At 43.9% G+C, this 20,352-nt stretch overlaps 1 protein-coding gene across 1 annotated transcript; it reads right to left on the bottom strand.

The window, feature by feature from the left end:
* Nucleotides 1–478: 478 nt before the first annotated feature.
* Nucleotides 479–19,385, bottom strand: LOC137264811 (hephaestin-like protein). The gene is made up of 14 exons (XM_067800144.1): nucleotides 19,317–19,385; nucleotides 15,470–15,633; nucleotides 14,291–14,535; nucleotides 13,451–13,669; nucleotides 12,276–12,579; nucleotides 10,113–10,219; nucleotides 8,345–8,513; nucleotides 6,211–6,491; nucleotides 5,487–5,692; nucleotides 4,932–5,076; nucleotides 3,476–3,688; nucleotides 2,725–2,944; nucleotides 1,791–2,368; nucleotides 479–1,338 (listed from the first exon to the last, which is right to left on the bottom strand). Exons 2-14 carry the CDS (start codon nucleotides 15,613–15,615, stop codon nucleotides 1,004–1,006), a joined length of 3,168 nt encoding a protein of 1,055 aa, XP_067656245.1. The 5' UTR covers nucleotides 15,616–15,633; nucleotides 19,317–19,385; the 3' UTR covers nucleotides 479–1,003.
* Between the last annotated feature and the right edge of the window lie 967 nt (nucleotides 19,386–20,352).

Below are 20,352 nucleotides of genomic sequence, written 5' to 3'. Positions count from 1 at the left end.
TAATAAGTTCTACTTCGACGTGAATGTCTTCTGGAGTTGATCCGCTTCCTGACAGAGGAGCAAATGAAAAAATTACAAACAGAACGATGGTAGACGGGGAATGAATGGATTGCCGACAATCAACGATGACATCAGGTGTTCTCAAGTAAGGCAAACAAACCAAGTGTGATGTTTGTTCTATAGCGCCGTGCCATGTTGCTCCTGTCGTGTCGTGGCGGCAAACAAACCACCCTTCCTTGTATATACGTGATATATCGGGCTGTCCCACTGGGTCATGTCATCAGGACATGGTACTATTGAATAGCTGCTGAAACCTTGAATACACTTAGTTATTCTGAACAAGTGGATGTAGGAATAAAGATTTGTTTGTATTCCATGAGAGCATTTGTGGTTCCCGTGGTTCCAAAGCGCACTGTGATCCGCCCGACAGTATTTACATGGGTACAGCTGTACCTAGTATAACGTGTCATACACTGTGTTTGATTGGTATTCCACACCGTGGACATTTACTCATCAACATTACAAGTGTACATTTCTTACACGGTTACCAAACTCAGTATGTTAGCATCACCTCGGTGGCGGTACATGAACATGTATGATAGTGATAACAAATGAAAGCAACAATGCTTGTACCTTCATAATGAAAACGACGTGACAATTATTTACAACCCAAAGAAATATGACGCGGTACTATCGCTATCGTAACAGCGTAACTTCTTAACACTCTCTCTTTCTCTCTCTCTCTATCTCTCTCTCTCTCTCTCTCTTTCTCTCTCTCTCTCAATGACAAATTGCAAACGGCTCCGCACATTGAAACAACATTCACACAAACATATTGCAACCAATAATGTAACGATGTTAGCATTTTAGTAAACCCAAGTCATTGGTCACTGTTTTTACAAGTAACACATCAGCAGCTGCTTTCATGACCACAGGCAAGTTGTAACGGCGTTCATTCATGTAGTACTACGCATTGACGTCAACGTCGCTGTTGAAGTCAGCGTTAGAGGTTGCCTTCATCCCAGTCCGAAGGCATCCTCCTTCGCTCCACCTTATACATGCCCTCCATCCCCGATGACAGATGATAGTTCACGTGGCAATGATAGAGCCATGTACCAGGGTTTATTGCAGACATGCGCACTGTCGAAAACACCCCCGGAAATAACTGTTTGACGTCACTCGTGTGGGTCTTCCCGTCATACACATATATGTTGTTGCCATGGAAATGAAGAGGGTGAAGGTCATGTTGGCCTCCCAAGGTCATCAGGTACCAGTCAACTACAGACCATTGCGACATCGTTGGTAATGGCTGGTTCCCAAATATATAACCATTGATAACTGAAACACAGACAACAAGGTGACATTCATCCTGAAAAATATGTCATCAATCTATGTACTCATGTACACTCAATACAGCATAAACATTAAAAAGGGCATCAGGAGATTTTCATTCTTGATTCGGTTTTACTGAAATATGATTGCACTGTATTAATCAGACAAGTGCCAGAACAGACTATTCACCAACCAGTAGATCCACTCACTCACTCACTCACTCACTCACTCACTCACTCACTCACTCACTCACTCACTCACTCACTCACTCACTCACTCACTCACTCACTCACTCACTCAGATGGCAGTATGACGTACACGTATTTCCAATCAAAGGGAGGAGTGAGCGTGCCTGACCACCAGATGCCATTAGTCGCGTCTTAAGACAAGCATGGGTTGCCGAAGATCAATTCTAACCACGGTTTTCAACGGGCAGTTGAACGAAGTCACAGACATACCATAGAAGGACCCGGGAGCGCACTTTCCCAGTTTGGAGGCCATGACACCATATCGTTCTTGACATCTCTCCAAATTCTTGTCTATCAACCAGCTCTTTCCTTCGTCTACAACGGTCAAGTAACTCACAAAGTCCTTGTCCACGTCTAATCTGTGTCCACCACTGCCCAGTGTCCCCGGCCTACACACCACCACAGCTCCAACCAGCCCCGTGTTCACGTCTCTCACTGGATTCACGTCGGAATAGTATGGGTAGTTGATGCAGCCCGGGTCCGATTTCCCCGGGCCGGAGGCATGGTGAACCTTCCATAGATACGTGTGAACCTGACCTGGTTGTACGGAAGGTTGGTCGGGTCGTATTCGACTCTCGACTGATGCTCCTTCGGAGCCGAGAGCCAGGCCTTGAGGATGAATGGAAAAGGTTCGGTGCGCTTTGTTTCTGAAGACAATCTTCAATGTGTCCCCTACCTCTACACGTATTATGGGGCCGAGCATGCCGAGGTAGTCTTCCCTTGTTCTGTTGAGCAGAGTCGTGAAGGACGAGTCAGTGTATCCACGGTAGAGAACTTTCAGTTGCTGTCTGTAACAACAAGTTTGGATTTTTTAATAATCTCCCCAACCCCTAGTAAATATCCGTATACGACAAGAGTCATGAGACAAGGTTGTGTATGGTAAGATGTGAATATTGTTATAATCGACGTACTTGTCAACCAAGGATTCTGTAAATATTCGTATTCGCCGTCAAATCGCCTGTTTTCGTAGGAGAGGTGGGTCACGTGACAGGACGTTACAGATTGACCAATCACACTGCGATAGGACACTACTGATTTACCAGAACAAAGAAGAAATTAACTGGGGTAGGGTTGTTTATGTGTAATATGTAAATCTGTTTTTTATCGACGATAATGATCGTACCCTGATGCAGAATACACGAACCTGTATTCATATTTTGGTGGTAACGGTTTGTCATGCGTGACGTCATGGCCAGTGGGGGCATAGTCCCACAGCACTTGCTCCGCCTGGATAAAGAACACACGCTCCTTTCCGCTACCGACTTCATCCTTCACGCTGCTGGAGGCACATTTCGACACCCTGTACAACGTCTTCTCGCCCGCCTTGAAGTGGTTGTCTGTCTGACAAGTTAGTGCCCACTCTCCTGCAGACAGTCCAATAACATCCATTGATAGTATAATATACAGGAGACCTACATATCGAAATTAAACTGGGGTTCAAGAGAAAGTAAACGTGTGGTTTGGGTGGACTATTTTGAAAGAAAAATCAATGTAAACATACTGAACAGCAAAAGAAACGCAACACTGTCAAGTTTTAAATGGAAGACGTAAACATGAACGCATACTTTGATGTGATTTCTTTGGACATTCTCTTGAAATCAGTACAGAAATTGGTGAATGTTCAGTGATGGAAAGGAGTCGATTTAAACTCTAAATTTGCAAACTTTGCAGGAGAAATCTGGACTGAAATGTATGTGAACACCGAGATTGGTAATGAAATACCAAAGTATCTAGGGGTCATGTTCCCCTCGATCCCGGAGGTCAGTACTCAGAGAATTACCTGAACTTTTGAGGGTCCTCCTCGACATTGGAGGTCAGCACTCTGTGCATTACCTGGACTGAGTGTCATGTACAAGGTCCTCCTCGACATTGGAGGTCAGCACGCTGTGAATTACCTGAACTTCTGGGGATCATGTACAAGGTCCTCCTCGATCCGGGGATGAGGAAGGTGGTGCTGCGGTGAGTGTGCGCCCGAGAGAACGGGTTGCCATGGAAATATATAGAGTGGATGTCTACAGTTGTGCCGATGCTCAGGACGTGCCAGCTGACACGGTCGCCCACGCACATGTCCAACCCCTCAAGGTTGCCATACATCAGACCGTTGATGCCTACAACAGTCACACATTAACGTCAGGGATTGTATGTGACTCCGGATTGGCCCTGGCGAGATGTAATGGATCGACTGGTCAGAATCCGTGCTTACTGTATCAACCATTGGATAACCTAGTCCAGGATACATCGTACATAAACTACTGTCATTTTGCTTGCATATGGCTGAGTGCGATGTCAAACAACAAACACACCCCCCTTGTCTACGTGTCAGACTCAACACGAATGTAAACCGATCAGCTACTACCATACGACTGATTCTACAGTTCATACTTTGTTACTCGAAAAGGAAGTCAATATCATCAAAAGCTAGAACTTAATTACTCTGGTGATATCAATAAATCGTGAATAAGTGAAATCGATTGAACTTAAGGTGAACCGGATTTCATTCTAATCGTGTATGTTAAATGGGGTCTGCAGAAACTGCGATGTTATTTTAGAAAACACGTGAACAGTTCACAACACCATTACAAGCTCTGCCTTACTGGAGGGAAAATGAAAAACATATATGTACCGCTCTGATTGTTTGAGAGAGTGTCAAGTAAACCCGGGTGTCTACCTTATAAAGGTGTGATCAATGGCGGGTGGAAGAATGTAGAGTTGGCAGTGATCACATGATCGTATCTCCCATACATTAACACAGATTTACGACTGCCGTAGCACAACGACCGCGTAGTGAGACGAGGCCCTGCATCAGAAAGTGTCAACTCATCTTTGTCTCATCCGTCTCTCCGGAGAAGATTCCATATTTACAATTCAGAAGTCTTTCCTCTGTCATTAGCTTATTTATCTGTTGTTCCTGTTAGTTTGTTGTTTAATACCAGATCCAACTATGTGATGGCGCGTGGACCTTATAATCAATCTGAGCATCCATCAACGCAATAATGCATGTAGATTTGAACGTTACGGATAATAACTTCAACTTCTTGTTTATTGCATGGAACAACGTTTTAATGTAGTTTCTTACATTAATATCAAGCTCGCCACTTTCATCTTGATAAACTGGAAAGAATCAATGCCTTGGGGGTCAATTATTGCCATGACCAAGAGATTATTATCTTTGAAGTTTTGATAGTTGTTGTTGTTGACACACCAATGTCTACCTAAAATGTTGATCAAACAATCGATCTTCGCAATTGGAATACGTTACGTGACCACTCCGTGAAGGAATCGATAGTCATGTCCTAGACAAGTGTAGGCATCTGAGGAAACGTTGCCCTGATGTTCACGACAGGTACTTACTGTGCATGAGATTGGAGTCGGAAAAGTTGCCGCTGTCAGTGAAATTGTTGTCTAACCCGGCCAGTTGAATATTGTCCTCCAGGTACCATGACTCATTCTCATCCATCACAGACATCACTAGGTGGAACTCCCTGTCAACTTTTATCTGGGAAATTGATTGATTGATTGATTGTGGGATGAGGATTTGTGGAGTGGGGTGAGTATGTGTATGCTGTCCGCAAAAAAAGGAACGTGTGCAATACTTTCCTTAAAATCCGCACGTAAACTGTGAACCATTTTGTCTGAAATATATTTTCTCAGTACACACCTGCGGACACCCGACAGGAGACAATTTCGGGGGCCGGAATTCGCTGTGTAGAGTTGTTTATCTTTCATTTACCATAAATGTACGGACTCGATCATAACTTTCATAATGTTAAATATTATAATAAATCTAGCTCTGTGCATTGTATGTCATCCGTGAGATGAATGTCCTGAGTCCTCATATGAACTACTGCTGAAAGGTGAGATAGACTAGATCACCGACTCCTTGGGTCATCCCTCTGCTTCACGTACCTGTTCCCCTCGTCCATTAAGAGTTCCTCGTTTGCAAACAAGCAATGGCCCGATCATCCCACTGTACATGTCTTTAATGGGGTTGACACCGGACATGTACATCCTCGTGAGACACTGCGGATCGCTGTCTGTCGGCCCCATCTCTTCCGGCACTGTCCAGTAGTATGTAAAGATCCGGCCTGGAGACACCCGGTTGTCAGCTGTTGCTGTGGAAACAGTGCAGTGATCACTTCTAGATTGCCCACCCTCATTTATATCATGATATATCATGAAGCACTATTTTCGACATTAATATTTTCATTATTTTCCTTCAGTACAATTCTTACATACAAGTTACATAATGGGGATTAGAGACGTCTGAGTTTTCACCGACAATATCTTGGTGCTGGCTGCCAAGCATAGGAACTACAGAACCAGGCATGACACTGGTTCGAATACCCTGTGTAATATATCGTCATTCTATAGTAATAAATACAGTTCCCACCTGGATTAGAGCGCCGCTCTTTTCCAGAACCAACATAGCGCTACAAACGTCCGTACAACTACGAGCCAAGGAAATAATGTGCAAAGTTGTTGAAAAGACACTTCTAGGTGATGCCGAACATTGCTTGCCGAATCGATCTACTGCATTCTGTGCAATAGAACGTGGAAGGGGAATGTCATATATTGTATATGGCGTGTCCTATGACGTTAGAGGTCAAGGTCAGGACTTGAAGTTTCTTACCGTCACTGCCATCGTTGTACTCGGCTCCCTCACTGCTTTTCAAAACCTTCACGCCCTCAGCATACAAGGAGTAGGGCCGACTGGCCATGTTCTTGAAGGTGACTTGAACCAAATCTCCAACCTCGATTCGTATCACAGGACCAAGAAAACCGAGATGGTTCCAGTGGCCATCTTGGATTTTCTTAGTCTTAAACTTGTAGTCGTCATATGCTCTGAAGACAGCCTTCTTATACGCTCCACCAATGTGCTGGTTGTCTCGCTTGAAATACTTTTCAGATTCACTAAAACAGAGATTGTGTGAAGTCGGTGACAGGAACATCTCTACGACCCAGTGTCCGTTCATAACTCATGGCGCGCGCCCGTGCGTGCGTGCGTGCATGCGTGTATGTGCGTAAAAAGTGCGTGTGGGTGGTAGCCCGCTCATCTGTGTCGCCTCCCTCACGAGTACAACCAGCTCACCGAACGTGCCAAGGACAACAGTACACCCTGTACACTGAGTAGAGACAGTGCATCTGGTACATCGAGTGCACAGAGCGTACAAAGTACACCCAGTACACGCACTACACCAAACATATCGACTACACCAAGTAGGCCTACATCGAATTCACCGAGCATACTGAGTACATCCAGTAGATCGAGTACACCGAGCATACTGAGTACATCCAGTAGATCGAGTACACCGAGCATACTGAGTACAGCCAGTAGATCGAGTACACCGAGCATACTGAGTACAGCCAGTAGATCGAGTACACCGAGCATACTGAGTACATCCAGTAGATCGAGTACACCGAGTATATTGAGTACATCCAGTAGATCGAGTACACCGAGCATACTGAGTACAGCCAGTAGATCGAGTACACCGAGCATACTGAGTACAGCCAGTAGATCGAGTACACCGAGTATATTGAGTGCATCCAGTAGATCGAGTACACCGAGCATACTGAGTACATCCAGTAGATCGAGTACACCGAGTATATTGAGTACATCCAGTAGATCGAGTACACCGAGCATACTGAGTACAGCCAGTAGATCGAGTACACCGAGCATACTGAGTACAGCCAGTAGATCGAGTACACCGAGCATACTGAGTACATCCATTAGATCGAGTACACCGAGCATACTGAGTACATCCAGTAGATCGAGTACACCGAGCATACTGAGTACATCCAGTAGATCGAGTACACCGAGTATATTGAGTACATCCAGTAGATCGAGTACACCGAGCATACTGAGTACAGCCAGTAGATCGAGTACACCGAGTATATTGAGTACATCCAGTAGATCGAGTACACCGAGCATACTGAGTACATCCAGTAGATCGAGTACACCGAGCATACTGAGTACATCCAGTAGATCGAGTACACCGAGCATACTGAGTACATCCATTAGATCGAGTACACCGAGCATACTGAGTACATCCAGTAGATCGAGTACACCGAGCATACTGAGTACATCCAGTAGATCGAGTACACCGAGCATACTGAGTACATCCAGTAGATCGAGTACACCGAGTATATTGAGTACATCCAGTAGATCGAGTACACCGAGCATACTGAGTACATCCAGTAGATCGAGTACACCGAGTATATTGAGTACATCCAGTAGATCGAGTACACCGAGCATATTGAGTACGCCAAGCATCCAGAGTACACCCATTACATCCAATACATCGCGCATACCGAGTGCACCTAGTACACCCAATACATCGAGTACACTAAGAATACTTAGTACGCCCGGTGCCCTCAGCACATCCATCCAGTAGACTCAGTCCACCGAGCGCAGCCGGTGCACCCAGTGCATGAAGTGTACCGAGTAAACGCAGCACACCAAGACACGAGCGGCACCCAGGACATTTACTTCAGTCATTTGTCATTTTGGTATAATATGACGACTGAGAATCGAACCCCGACCTTCCACTCTCCGGGCGAACGCTACATGACAATTATTCGCAGCGAGAGCGTTGATGCATGCCTGTTTAGGCCGGGGTTAAGCTTGTATAACAACCTATACAGTAACCTTGCGATAAATCCGCCAATGCGTCATTCGTCGGCTAACTTACATTGACAGAGCAGGAGAGTTTGTTTACATGATATGTGAGTGGGAGGGCGATGAGATGGATGTCAGTAAGAACAACCTTCTTTGTTTGGTGAGGAGTTCGCCAGTGAATTCGTTTCTGCCTGTAGGTCCGTAGTCCCAGATTGTTTCTTCCGCCGCAATGTAGTGCCTTCGGAGGTTGCGGAGGTACGTCGGCTGATATCGCAGACGATCGCACGTCCGGACGTCAAAGATGGCTTCCATCCCGTCTACGGAAACAAGACTGAACACTTATAGATAAATGCCTCGTAATCTTGGGCCACAACAAAGTAATACTGTTTGATGGATATTTCTGCCCAATACGAATGAAGACGGAAAAAGTGTAAATGTTAAACAAAATATCTTGTGAGTTAGTGAGGTGGTGAGTGATGAGATGGTTGGGTGAGTTAGTGACTGGAATGGTGATGATGTAGACTGGTGAGTCAGTGACTGGGTTGGTGATGATGTAGACTGGTGAGTCAGTGACTGGAATGGTGATGATGTAGACTGGTGAGTCAGTGACTGGAATGGTGATGATGTAGACTGGTGAGTCAGTGACTGGAATGGTCATTATGTAGACTGGTGAGTCAGTGACTGGAATGGTGATGATGTAGACTGGTGAGTCAGTGCCTGGAATGGTGATGATGTAGACTGGTGAGTCAGTGACTGGAATGGTGATGAGATAGCTTGGTGAGTCAGTGACTGGAATGGTGATGATGTAGACTGGTGAGTCAGTGACTGGCATGGTGATGATGTAGACTGGTGAGTTAGTGACTGGAATGGTGATGAGATAGCTTGGTCAGTCAGTGACTGGAATGGAGATGATGTAGACTGGTGGGTCAGTGACTGGAATGGTGATGATGTAGACTGGTGAGTCAGTGACTGGGTTGGTGATGAGATAGATGGGTGAGTCAGTGACTGGAATGGTGAAGATGTAGACTGTTGAGTCAGTGACTGGAATGGTGATGATGTAGACTGGTGAGTCAGTGACTGGAATGGTGATGATGTAGACTGGTGAGTCAGTGACTGGGTTGGTGATGACATAGATGGGTGAGGTAGTGACTGGGTCGTTGATGAGATGGATGGGTGAGTTAATGACTGGGTCGTTGATGAGATGGATGGGTGAGTTAGTGACTGGGTCGTTGATGAGCCTCGGATGGATGGTGAGTTAGTGACTGGGTCGTTGATGAGCCTCGGATGGATGGTGAGTTAGTGACTGGGTCGCTGATGAGATGGATGGGTGAGTTAGTGACTGGGTCGTTGATGAGATGGACTGGTGAGTTAGTGACTGGGTCGGTGATGAGATGGATGGGTGAGTTAGTGACTGGGTCGTTGATGAGATGGATGGGTGAGTTAGTGACTGGGTCGTTGATGAGATGGATGGGTGAGTTAGTGACTGGGTCGTTGATGACATAGATGGGTGAGGTAGTGACTGGGTCGTTGATGAGATGGATGGGTGAGTTAGTGACTGGGTCGTTGATGAGATGGATGGGTGAGTTAGTGACTGGTTCGTTGATGACATAGATGGGTGAGGTAGTGACTGGGTCGTTGATGAGATGGATGGGTGAGTTAGTGACTGGGTCGTTGATGAGATGGATGGGTGAGTTAGTGACTGGGTCGTTGATGAGATTCTGTAGCGAGAAACTGCCAGCTGCATCTGTCTATGCTTTCCTGAAAGAAGCATCCTGAGACCCGACTCTCTTTCGAAGTTAGCAATATTCTGTTACACATGCATTACGTCGTACAAAGTCTAGGAATGTGACAGTCATGCAAATAGGTGAGAGCCGGGAAGAGGCGACATACAAGGGAGCTAACTCTGGTCATCTTACTTTCAGCATGCTCGGCGACCTCACAGCTGATGCGCCACCTTCCCGGGGAGACCGCAGTGGTGGTGGCGGTAGAGAATTGGGCTACGTCCAGGTTGATTGTGTACTGTCTGAAACAAGAAATCATTAGCACTGTATCAATATCGGAAGAAATTTGTTTGTCTCAGCATTTTGTTTCATCATTTCCCAAACAATAGTTTTGCCAAGTTAGCAAGTTGGCAACTGCAATCTCGACATATCGGTTGACGTCCACTAAACCAACATGTCACTCGTCGTATCCCATATGGGCTAAAGTATCATTAAAGGTGAAAGGTACAAAACTGGGCATTTACAACGGGTACAAGGAATGGTATTTCAAAGTATTAGATTCTATGGTAGTCTGCTACAGTAAACTTTGATAACAGGGTAATAACACATATAAAATGTGTATGTAGTGATCTGTTAAAACGTATTAATGATATGCTGATATGAAGATTTTCACAGTGTTGTTGTCAGCAGGGGCATTTGCATACGATGACATACGGCAAACAAGTCACCCAAATGACATACGATGACATACGGTAACCAAGTGACCCAAATGACATACGATGGCATACGGTAACCAAGTCACCCAAATGACATACGATGACATACGGTAACCAAGTCACCCAAATGACATACGATGACATACGATAACCAAGTCAGAGGGTCTGACAACCGGGCCTCGTAGCCTCTTAAAACAAGCTTGTGTGAACCGGTGACAATTTCTAACCCGGATGTTCACGGGTCCGACGCCGAAGATAGAAAGTGACACTGCGACTGAAGCATAGACTGTCGTTTAGTGTCTTACGTCAGTTTGCTGTTCATATATATCGCCCGTGTGTTGAAAATGGGAAACTACACTTGTGCTTAGATCATATTTAATCCTTTAGATTTACTTTGTTTCGAGTAAATGTTCTATCAAACATATAAAATATTGTATTTTCAAAACTAACACATTTAATATACCATAACAAAACTAGGTTGTATTTTCTTGAAATATGTTCCCTTTTAGAGCCAAAGTTTCGAATATAGACAGGATATTGATACCGCTAGAAAACTCAATATGTCTGTTGTCAGTAACAACGGGAACCGATCATCATTTACTTCGTCAACTCTTTAGCAACACAAATACGTTTGCACTTGCACTGATGCAATTATTTGTGTATTACATCAATAAGATATGGTGCAAACCGCAAGTGGTGCACACCGCACCGAGCGAAAACCACCTTTGACCGAAATATAGGACAAAGCTTCATTTTACCAAGTGCATGTCTCACCTCTGCTTTGTATATCTCCAGCGAATGAGGTGATGTTTATTTGTTGTGTTGAGTTTTCTTGCATTTATAAGGCAAGAGCGTCCAGACCTGATGGCTCACTGAAGCATGTATCAGGACGCAGTGTAACACCTATCTTCCACTAAGACAATACTACGAGCAGAACAATTCTCTATATAACTACTGATAAATGCGTACTGCTTGGAAGGAAAACAAGCGTGATATTTCAAAGTATTGTGATTTTGACGTCATGGTAAATTAATCCCGGAAACAGAGAGTAGTGGGGCCTTCCGCACCGTCTCCACGGGGACACAAGCGTGGACAGTAAAAACTGGGAACGAGAGATATACATCTTACACACTGATGTACTGTTGGGTTGACTGGGAGTTGACAATGTATTCAGACATGACGACATGCAATCTAGGAGCTTAGGACACGCCGCTTTCTGAATAAGTTTTAGTCTTTGGAACGCCTGTCCTGAGACACCAAGTTCTGATACTGGGGCAAGTGAAAGCATTGATTACACAACAGTCTCGTTTCCCGTTAACTTGGTGCCGTCCCATTGCGAAACTTTGTGCAACAACCAGCCCTGCATTTTTAGACACATTCTTTTAACTGGATACATAAATATTGATCAGTATCATTTGATACATCTAAGCACTTGTATATTGCAACAGGACGCTCTTTCTAATCACTGCAAACACGTCGTACAGCGTGCTCCGTCGTACAGCGAGCTCTGACAAGCAGTAACCTGGAAATCCTGGAAACTTTTGACCTGTTAGTTTGCAATCACCCTTGCGCAATTTAACCCCGATTGTGAATGACAAGCGGGATGTTTTCACGAAGAAGTAGAATCTACTGATGGTTTCACCTGTGATGGAAGTATTCGAACGAGTGTCCACTGATGGACAGCGAATGAAGATCCTGGGATGACCCTAGGCCCGCCATATGCCACGTGACTGTCTCTCCAACACAGGCCGTGATGTCGGGGAGGTTGCCGAACACGTAGCCGTTAATGGCGTGGATAGAGGACGTCCGACTGAAGGCCACATCTTCGTTGCTGATGTTGCGAGAGAGGTGTTTCACGTTGTCATTGATGTACCAACTCTTGGATTCGTCCACGGTGGTGACGTACAAGGCGTAATGGCGGTCGAGGTTTGTGTTGTTGAGGGCACCTGCACAACCATTAAACAACTGTTATTTTACATACGTCTAACAATATTCCCGTGGAATTCTTTTATGGAAGTGCAATACACACGTATCTCCCGTTCAGATCAGATCTTCAGATGGTTTAGTCTCTGTCTGTAAAGCCGTGTTGGAGGAGGGGGGAGGGAGGGAGGGACATGATCATATATAATTGTGGGTTCGAATCCTGATCACTCTCGGTATGGTTCTACGTCTGTCGGCATCATCTACCCCATTGATAAGGGTGATACAGTATTTAATGCGGGGACAAACAAACTTGCTAACACACCCGCTGTGGTAATAATATACGACACGGTCTATTTGGAGAGTATATGAAGAATGGCCAATCAGTTTCTGTTCCTGTGCAAAGATGCTTCGTGCCGAAGCTAGCTGGATCATTACTATTTTTTTCTAATCATTATGCTGTTAAAGACACCGAAACATCTTCGACTAGATCAACGAATCCTTAATTGTTAAAAACATGTTCTATCTTAACATCATTTAAAAGCAATGTCTCCAGAACATTGAAACATCTGTAAATAATGTTCACAGTCAACACATCTATGTGAGTGGGTTTAGTTTAACACCACCCTCAGCAATATTCCAGCAACATGGCGGCGGCCGGTAAATAATTAAGTGTGGATCAGAGAATCCAGTGATCACAAGCATGAGCATCCATCTATGCACGTGGGAACCGATGACATGAGTCAACCAAGTCAGCGAGCCTGACCACCCGATCCCGTTAGTCGCCTGTCACAAATAAAAAGTCGCCTTTTGTGGCAAGCACTGGTTGCGGAAGACCTATTCTACCCCGGATGTTCACGGATGGACAATATAACGCCAGTAGGTGTGTCCAAGAACCTTTTCTGCAGGTGAGCAGGAACCCGACTAGTCCTGAGTTGGTGTCCCTGCCGGTGTCGATGTGAGAGTGGTACAGCCATGTCAGACAGTCTGGGTCTCCCTCTGACGGGCTTGCGGTGGGCGTTACTTTCCACTTGTAAGTATAGGTATGTCCAGGTTCCACGATATCAGGGGGTGTGTCCGTGTAGTGGTCATGGCTACCGTCCGCATAAGCCGCTCCTGTAAGAAGTGGAAGATTTCAAACAAAATTTCACCCATCCTTGCACAGCATATTCAAGACGCTGTATGGCGACCAAAAGCACGAAGTATAGGTTTGTTGGATGTACCGCTGGAATGAGGACACTTATCTGACCTTAACCTCAACTTATGTTATATTTGGGACTGTACTTCTCAGTAAAGCACCGATCCTTCATGACCGATATCCAGTACACACAGAAGGGTACGCAAAGTATTTGTTCAGACTATCAGTTGTCAGACTCCCATCTTTGTGGAAGGTTGGGTGTCTGAGTGGGTTAGATCGTTCAATCACTCTGTGAGTGTAGGTTCGAATGCCGATGAGATTCAACACCCAAAAGTTTTAAAACTTGAACTTTTCCCTGATATTGCAATTAAACACCAAGACACGCTACACCTTTCTTAAAGGCATTGCTTATTAGCATATGAAACTTCACAGATACTTATTCCTAAATTACACAATTAAGTACTTGTTCGCCACAAAACATTCTCAAAAACTGAACTATTTAGTTCATAATCTATTCTTGTAACAGAATTTGATGCTGTTTAGCTACAAACATAGCCTACTGCCTGATGTATTATTAAAACAGTATTTCAGGAGCTGACCTTCATTGAGCTTGCTGTAGATGACGCCGTGAGGGTGCATAGAGAAGGTTCTGCTAGCGTTGTTGAAGAAGGTGATGTTGATGAACTCGCCTTCCTCCCCGTACAGAATCGGTCCGACAAATCCCAGCCATGCCGGCTTGTGTTTCTCTGTGCTGAAGGTTTCGTCTGTGTACTCTCTGTAGATCGCCTTCTTGAACACAAGACCGTCTCCAGGTTGTCCTGCCTTCGTCCTGCTGGCTTTCAGACTGAAATATACCATCATCTTTGACATCTCCTGCTACTTGTAGAGACAACGCCAGGAAACCTTCAGCCATGTCATGTCAATCCTGGGTAATCCAGGCAACTACAGTTCGAGGTCCTATGTTTCTGACTGGGAACTGTATCCCGCAATCATAATCCATAGAAAAATAGTTCTTGCATTTTGAATGACTCAACAGTTAAATAACATTTATGACCGTTCAGCATATTTACTCATCACTTTAGTTACATTCAATAAAAACGACACCTTCGAATAAAAATATTTTGAGAACAGATCATTCAAAGGATGAACAGCTTGCTTTTTTCCCCAGAACTACAACTTAACCTGGCCGATGATTTACGCTGTTTACGTCTACAACTCAAACACCAATTCCTAGAGCGAATACGGCAACGTAGCTGTAGTAAAAGGAAAAGAGTTTGTGTTGTAAACCTATTTCCTCTAAACAGAAGTCACCTGTATTTTCTCTGTGACACCAGTTTGGACTCATGGAGAGACACTGGGACGTTTTTGCTAATTATGCATTCCAAAGAGCTGAGAACGTAAGCAGGGAAGTGCAATCTTGTTATAGAGGATTGTTTTACCTCTATAACCTCACACGAATTTCTAAACACTGAAATGTGGCCACGAACACGAAAACAGTTGTAAACGAAGACGCGCCAGGTACCAGAACGTTCAGAATAACGCCGAGGTTGTGTGGGAAATGGCATTTCTTCAGATGTGTTACTTCTATTATTTCAGGGCCAGTGGTATGAATGTCCGCTCCTCAGACACAGGAGCGAGTTTGAACCTGGCATGAGTATGTGTGTGCATACCCTTTGTCCTGACTCACTCCTTCCTTCCACCCAGTTACTCACTCCCTCACTCTCACCCATCAAAGTCATCACTGCCACACAGTCCTTCACTCACTCTGTGGTACATACCTCTCTATGTTGACGACCTCGCCACCTAGCGGCATATAATTCCAATACTCCTCGGTGGCCGCGACGAAGAACAGCTTGTCTCCAGCTACCCCGGATATAGTGACACACAGACACACAGACATGGCCGACAGCATGTTCTTCAACATAGTGATGGTACAATCAGTCTGCAATAGTACAATAACATACCATGGACGCCAGAAGCATGATGGATGTGTTGCAAATGCGAACTATTATTGCCAGATACTGAACTGTCAAAGAAAATAAAACGTCGACACCACAGGGGACGGCTGGGTGAATACAAGAGTGCAAGTGCAAATAACCCTGCAATAAAGTGAGAAAAGTATCTGTGCAGCATATAACCATTGTGTTGAAGATACCCAACACACCCCTTCTATCCGACTCCAGACGAATGTGTAGAGATGAGTACTAAGGGACTTTTTGGTCTGAAGCATGTTAACTTTTAAACCTGCAGAAGAAACGCACTTTACTAAATAAATGAAATCTCATGCTTATGTCACACATTTAAACATTAAAATACTTGCCAAAAAGCCAGAGTTGCGTGTTATTTATTTATTTATTTGTTTGTTTGTTTGTTTGTTTGTTTGTTTGTTTATTTATTTATTTACTTTGTTGTTCAGCATACTTTTCAACGCAGCACGGAGATGGTTCTCACAATATATTTGGCGAGTCAAAAATGAAACATTCATCTCTATTGATAACAACTTCTTGATAACTGCGCTAAGCGTTTCTGTGCAGATTCTTTCATCTTTACCAAGCTAAACGTAACTACAGCCACACATTACTGGTCACGAAGCCAATAACCTAGTTGAATTCAGTACTTATAACATGTAGATTGGGCGCTTCGATAGCCTTTGAGCTTGCAGTTTGGCTGTATTCTTCATTGGCCGTTGGTATGTAGCATCCTTGGTTTGTGTTGATCAGAGGATTGTGGATTTCAGTAATATCTATAGACTCAAGACGTTTTCCATGGTACTGGAGTCTTCTAACCTTGTTGTTTTGTCTTTCAGTCAACTTGTGGTGTAGTTCAAGCTGATAATGATTACTGCTTCTCTCGGTCTTTACTTATGCTGACCCAGTTTACAAATGACACAAGTGTGTGAGTAAATGAGTCAGTTGTTGTTTACGTCTCTTTTATCAATGTTCCATCAATGCCACGATAAGGAATCACACATTGAACTGAATGGAGGGCATCGAACTGGAATATCTGGCTTGACGAGTGAACGTTTCACCCCGTGGACTACAACACCGACCCTGTGCCTCGGGTATCCTATTGCTTGTATACTATATGTAAATACTGACTTCACTTTCACAACCATGTTGTTCGGGTTGATAACGACAGTAATACGATGCAGATCTCCGTGCACGTGTATGCTCAAAACGCGCATACGATATAAGCCTGGTTATTGCATCAATATGCACTCGATTTTCATTCTCAACTCCCTGGGAGTAGACAGTTCAAACAGGCGATTAATCGACAGAAGATTTACAGTGACGTCCTAAAACAAAGACGTCCTAACACCAGAAATGGACTTCACACATCGTACCCATGCGTGGAATCAAACCCGGGTCTTCGGGGTGGTGAGTGAGCGCTTTAACCACTTGGCTACCCCTTCTTCCAGGAATTCAGGTGAGACCTATTGTCACTTCTCGAAAGCACTAGATGTGCTACAAGTGCACCCGTGTGTGCGACGGGACAAACAGCCTCCAATGACAGCCAATCCTTCCCTTACAGCAGAGCTTGAGTGAGTGAGTGAGTTTAGTTTTACACCGCACTATACAATATTCCAGCTATGTGGTGGCGGTTTGTAAATAATGGACCACACAATCCAGAAATGAGCAGTGTCGAACAATGACATGATTCGCACACGTCAGCAAGCTTGATCCTGATCCCATTAGTCACCTCTTACGACAAGTATAGTCGCCTTTTGTGGCAAGAATGTTGCTGAGGGCCTATTCTACCCCGGACCTTGATGAGTCAGAGCTTAAGTAATCATAGTATACGTGTATGTACATACAGTAGTACAGAATGTTCTGGTTCGACCCCCAACAACACAGTATGTCGAGAACAGAAGTCTCCCTGTTCTCAGCTTATATCCCAAGCATGTCGACATGACGCCAAGTGGAGGGCCAAACACCAACAATGCAGATTTTTGTTACACAACACAACCTGTTCATAGGCATTACAACATGCTTGCATGCAAAAGTTTTAAAAATACCGAGTTATACAACAGTCTAGATTACGTCACGTTTCAATGCCGCCGAGGAGGAGGTATGGTGATCATATTTTATTTCTTTAGCAGGGGTTTCTTAATCTGAAAAGGTTCAATATAATGACAGGGCACCTCGTGACCTGTTGCCGCCACTCCACACGTCTCAAGATCTATGCAGTCAGTTACTCATTTGTCCAGGAGAAAACATGGCATATTTTCAACGGAGGCATTATAACTAGGTAGGGGAGCTAGGACAATCAACAAAGTCATTGAGCTGGTGTCTCTAATAAGAGTCTTGGATGACTGGATATTGCCTAGGGGTTGCAGGTGACTTGTTGTAGGCAGCAGGAAGCGTATTGTCACATGCTTCTAACCCATCTTGGTGCATGACTACTTAAAGTATTGTTCACCAAAACATTGTCATTTAGCATCATATCCAGTTTGGCATTTCAACCAAGGCACGCACAGGGCAGGAAATGCGTTCTATCAAAACAAATGGCATGCTATCAAGGTACATTGTAACCAGGAGCAGTATAGCCAGGGTCCGATTTCTCGAGTTTTAACTCAAATCTCAAACTAGGCTTCACAATTTGAAACAGCTGAATTTAACGTAACTGCATGTTTGAAATGTTTGAAACAATTTAAGTAATCTCTAACCACCAAACTCAAATTGCTCTAATGTTGAATTTTATGCCGTTCAGTTCATTTTGTGAAATGCGTTTTCTCCACTTTGAGCAAAAACTCGAACTTAAGTCAAAACTCAGACTTAAGTTAGTTTCGAGAAATCGAGGCCAGGTACACTGACGAAGGGGAAGATGAATCAGAGTAACGTATAATGGTCTCTGGACAAGAAACTGTGACACTGTCCTCGGAACTATCCTACCGCCTTTGCACGATAATTGAGACACAGGAAAAGTGACATATGCAGTAATGATGCTATATCTTGTTTGAATGTATACAACACAATTGAGTATCTTGTTTGGATGAATACAATACAATACAATACAGTATAATGCAATGAAAAAGTTAAGCCAGTCCTTTTGCTATTTGCGAAAAATAAATTCTGAATCTGTTTAGTGGAAAGCTGTGGAAATTCTAGGAAAGTCTTGCGAGGACACCAGGTGTTCACGGAAAGGGTAAACATACCAAGCCCGGTAGGATCCACCATGCACAATATTTGCATACGATTATTTTCAGGCAAACGAGATAATAAAGTGATCGATGGAACGAAGAATAATGTCAGATGAATTTGAATTGACTTCTAGCCGGAGATTCCGAAGGTGAAGAAAAGATATCTGGAAAATGGATTTGTCTTACAACATGTATTTGTGCCTGTGACCTAGCAGTGTAGCTGATTCAGCAAAAATAAATATGCTAAGATGAATCTCGGGATTTTCAGTCCATCGGTAGAAGTTGGTGTTCACTAGTAACAGACAACATAGCAAAATATACAATGTTAATACTCACTAAAAATAATAACACTTTAAAAGTATTAAACCATGTTCAAGATCTCCCCCATCGTGTGTTAAAGTTGACTGCAGACTGCAGACCGTGAACAATTTGTATGTTTCAACTTGTCAGTAAAACGAATATCGAATTTAACACAAAAAACATACCCCCGTGCTCGTCCCGTCCTCACCACGTCTGCCGATATGGATGTCTCCACAGATCGTCGCGGACACTGCATTTAGCTACCCGACTCACTCATCCGTGACCTCATGGGATGTAGCCTGATCACGTGATTTACAGTGAGAAAATCTGTTAGTTCTTCCGCTTTGCACATCTGATGCACTTTTCAACAAATCGGCCCGACAATAAGAGGCAGTGATTGGAGTGATCACCTTGTCTGACCCTAATTTGGCAAAGGTGAACTATTTAAGTGCGGAAAACAGCCCCAATCGAAGCACGATAATATACTCAATTCAGAAAGTAATTTACGTCATACATTTTCTTTCTCAGGGATGACGGGAAATAGCAGTACACTGAACAGCAAAACAAACGAAATTAAGCGTTCTATTTAAAAATTTGACTGTAACCAAGGGCAGAACAAGCCTGAAAAGTGTCGATATACTAACACGCATATCCTTGATACTGTAATGTGAATATATATATAACATGGGATCAACATCGCTGTCGCATTTTCGTAAATTGTCACACAACCGCATTGACAAAAACAGGGTTGCGTTTCTTTCGCTGTTTGGTATAGTTTTCATACATAATGAGCCCATCACACACAGATACGTTGTGTGTATTAAATGTATGTAGTATGTATTCTATGTATTTGGTGTTTTGAAAAGCCTGGTAGGCAGTAGGCAGCATATTTTGCTCATTGCCAGAAGCCCCTGTGTCGTTAGTTTTAAATCCTAATGTCCATTGCACATTCATTGAAAATATTCCTAAAATGTTTCGAGATAGGCCTCGACTAAACTCACTTCAGTGTAAGATTAAAATAGTTTAATATTTCCAGAATATTGTTGTGAACTGGGTTGCGAGGAAGTCACTCATGCTTGAGACGATGCTCTGTGACTTCGTTTTCAACACGACAGCATGAGGTTGGGCTGTTACAGAACGCTATGTCTGAGCAATACAGAATGTATGTTGACCTTTCACCCCCTGCAACACATCAAGCAGAACTAGAAATAAAAATATCTT

The sequence above is a fragment of the Haliotis asinina genome, chromosome 15 (assembly GCF_037392515.1).
Source record: "Haliotis asinina isolate JCU_RB_2024 chromosome 15, JCU_Hal_asi_v2, whole genome shotgun sequence".
Classification (NCBI taxonomy): Eukaryota; Metazoa; Mollusca; class Gastropoda; order Lepetellida; family Haliotidae; genus Haliotis; species Haliotis asinina.
Note: the sequence above shows the minus strand (reverse complement) of the source record. Positions and strands in the feature narration are given on the sequence as shown.

Coding starts and splice junctions, on each gene's coding strand:
- LOC137264811 (XM_067800144.1), bottom strand. CDS start 15,615: ATGTTGAAGAACATGCTGTCGGCCATGTCTGTGTGTCTGTGTGTCACT. Junction 10,220..12,275: donor TTCGAATACTTCCATCACAG/GTGAAACCATCA, acceptor TTCTTGTTTCAG/ACAGTACACAATCAACCTGG. Junction 3,689..4,931: donor CGACTCCAATCTCATGCACA/GTAAGTACCTGT, acceptor TGACTGTTGTAG/GCATCAACGGTCTGATGTAT.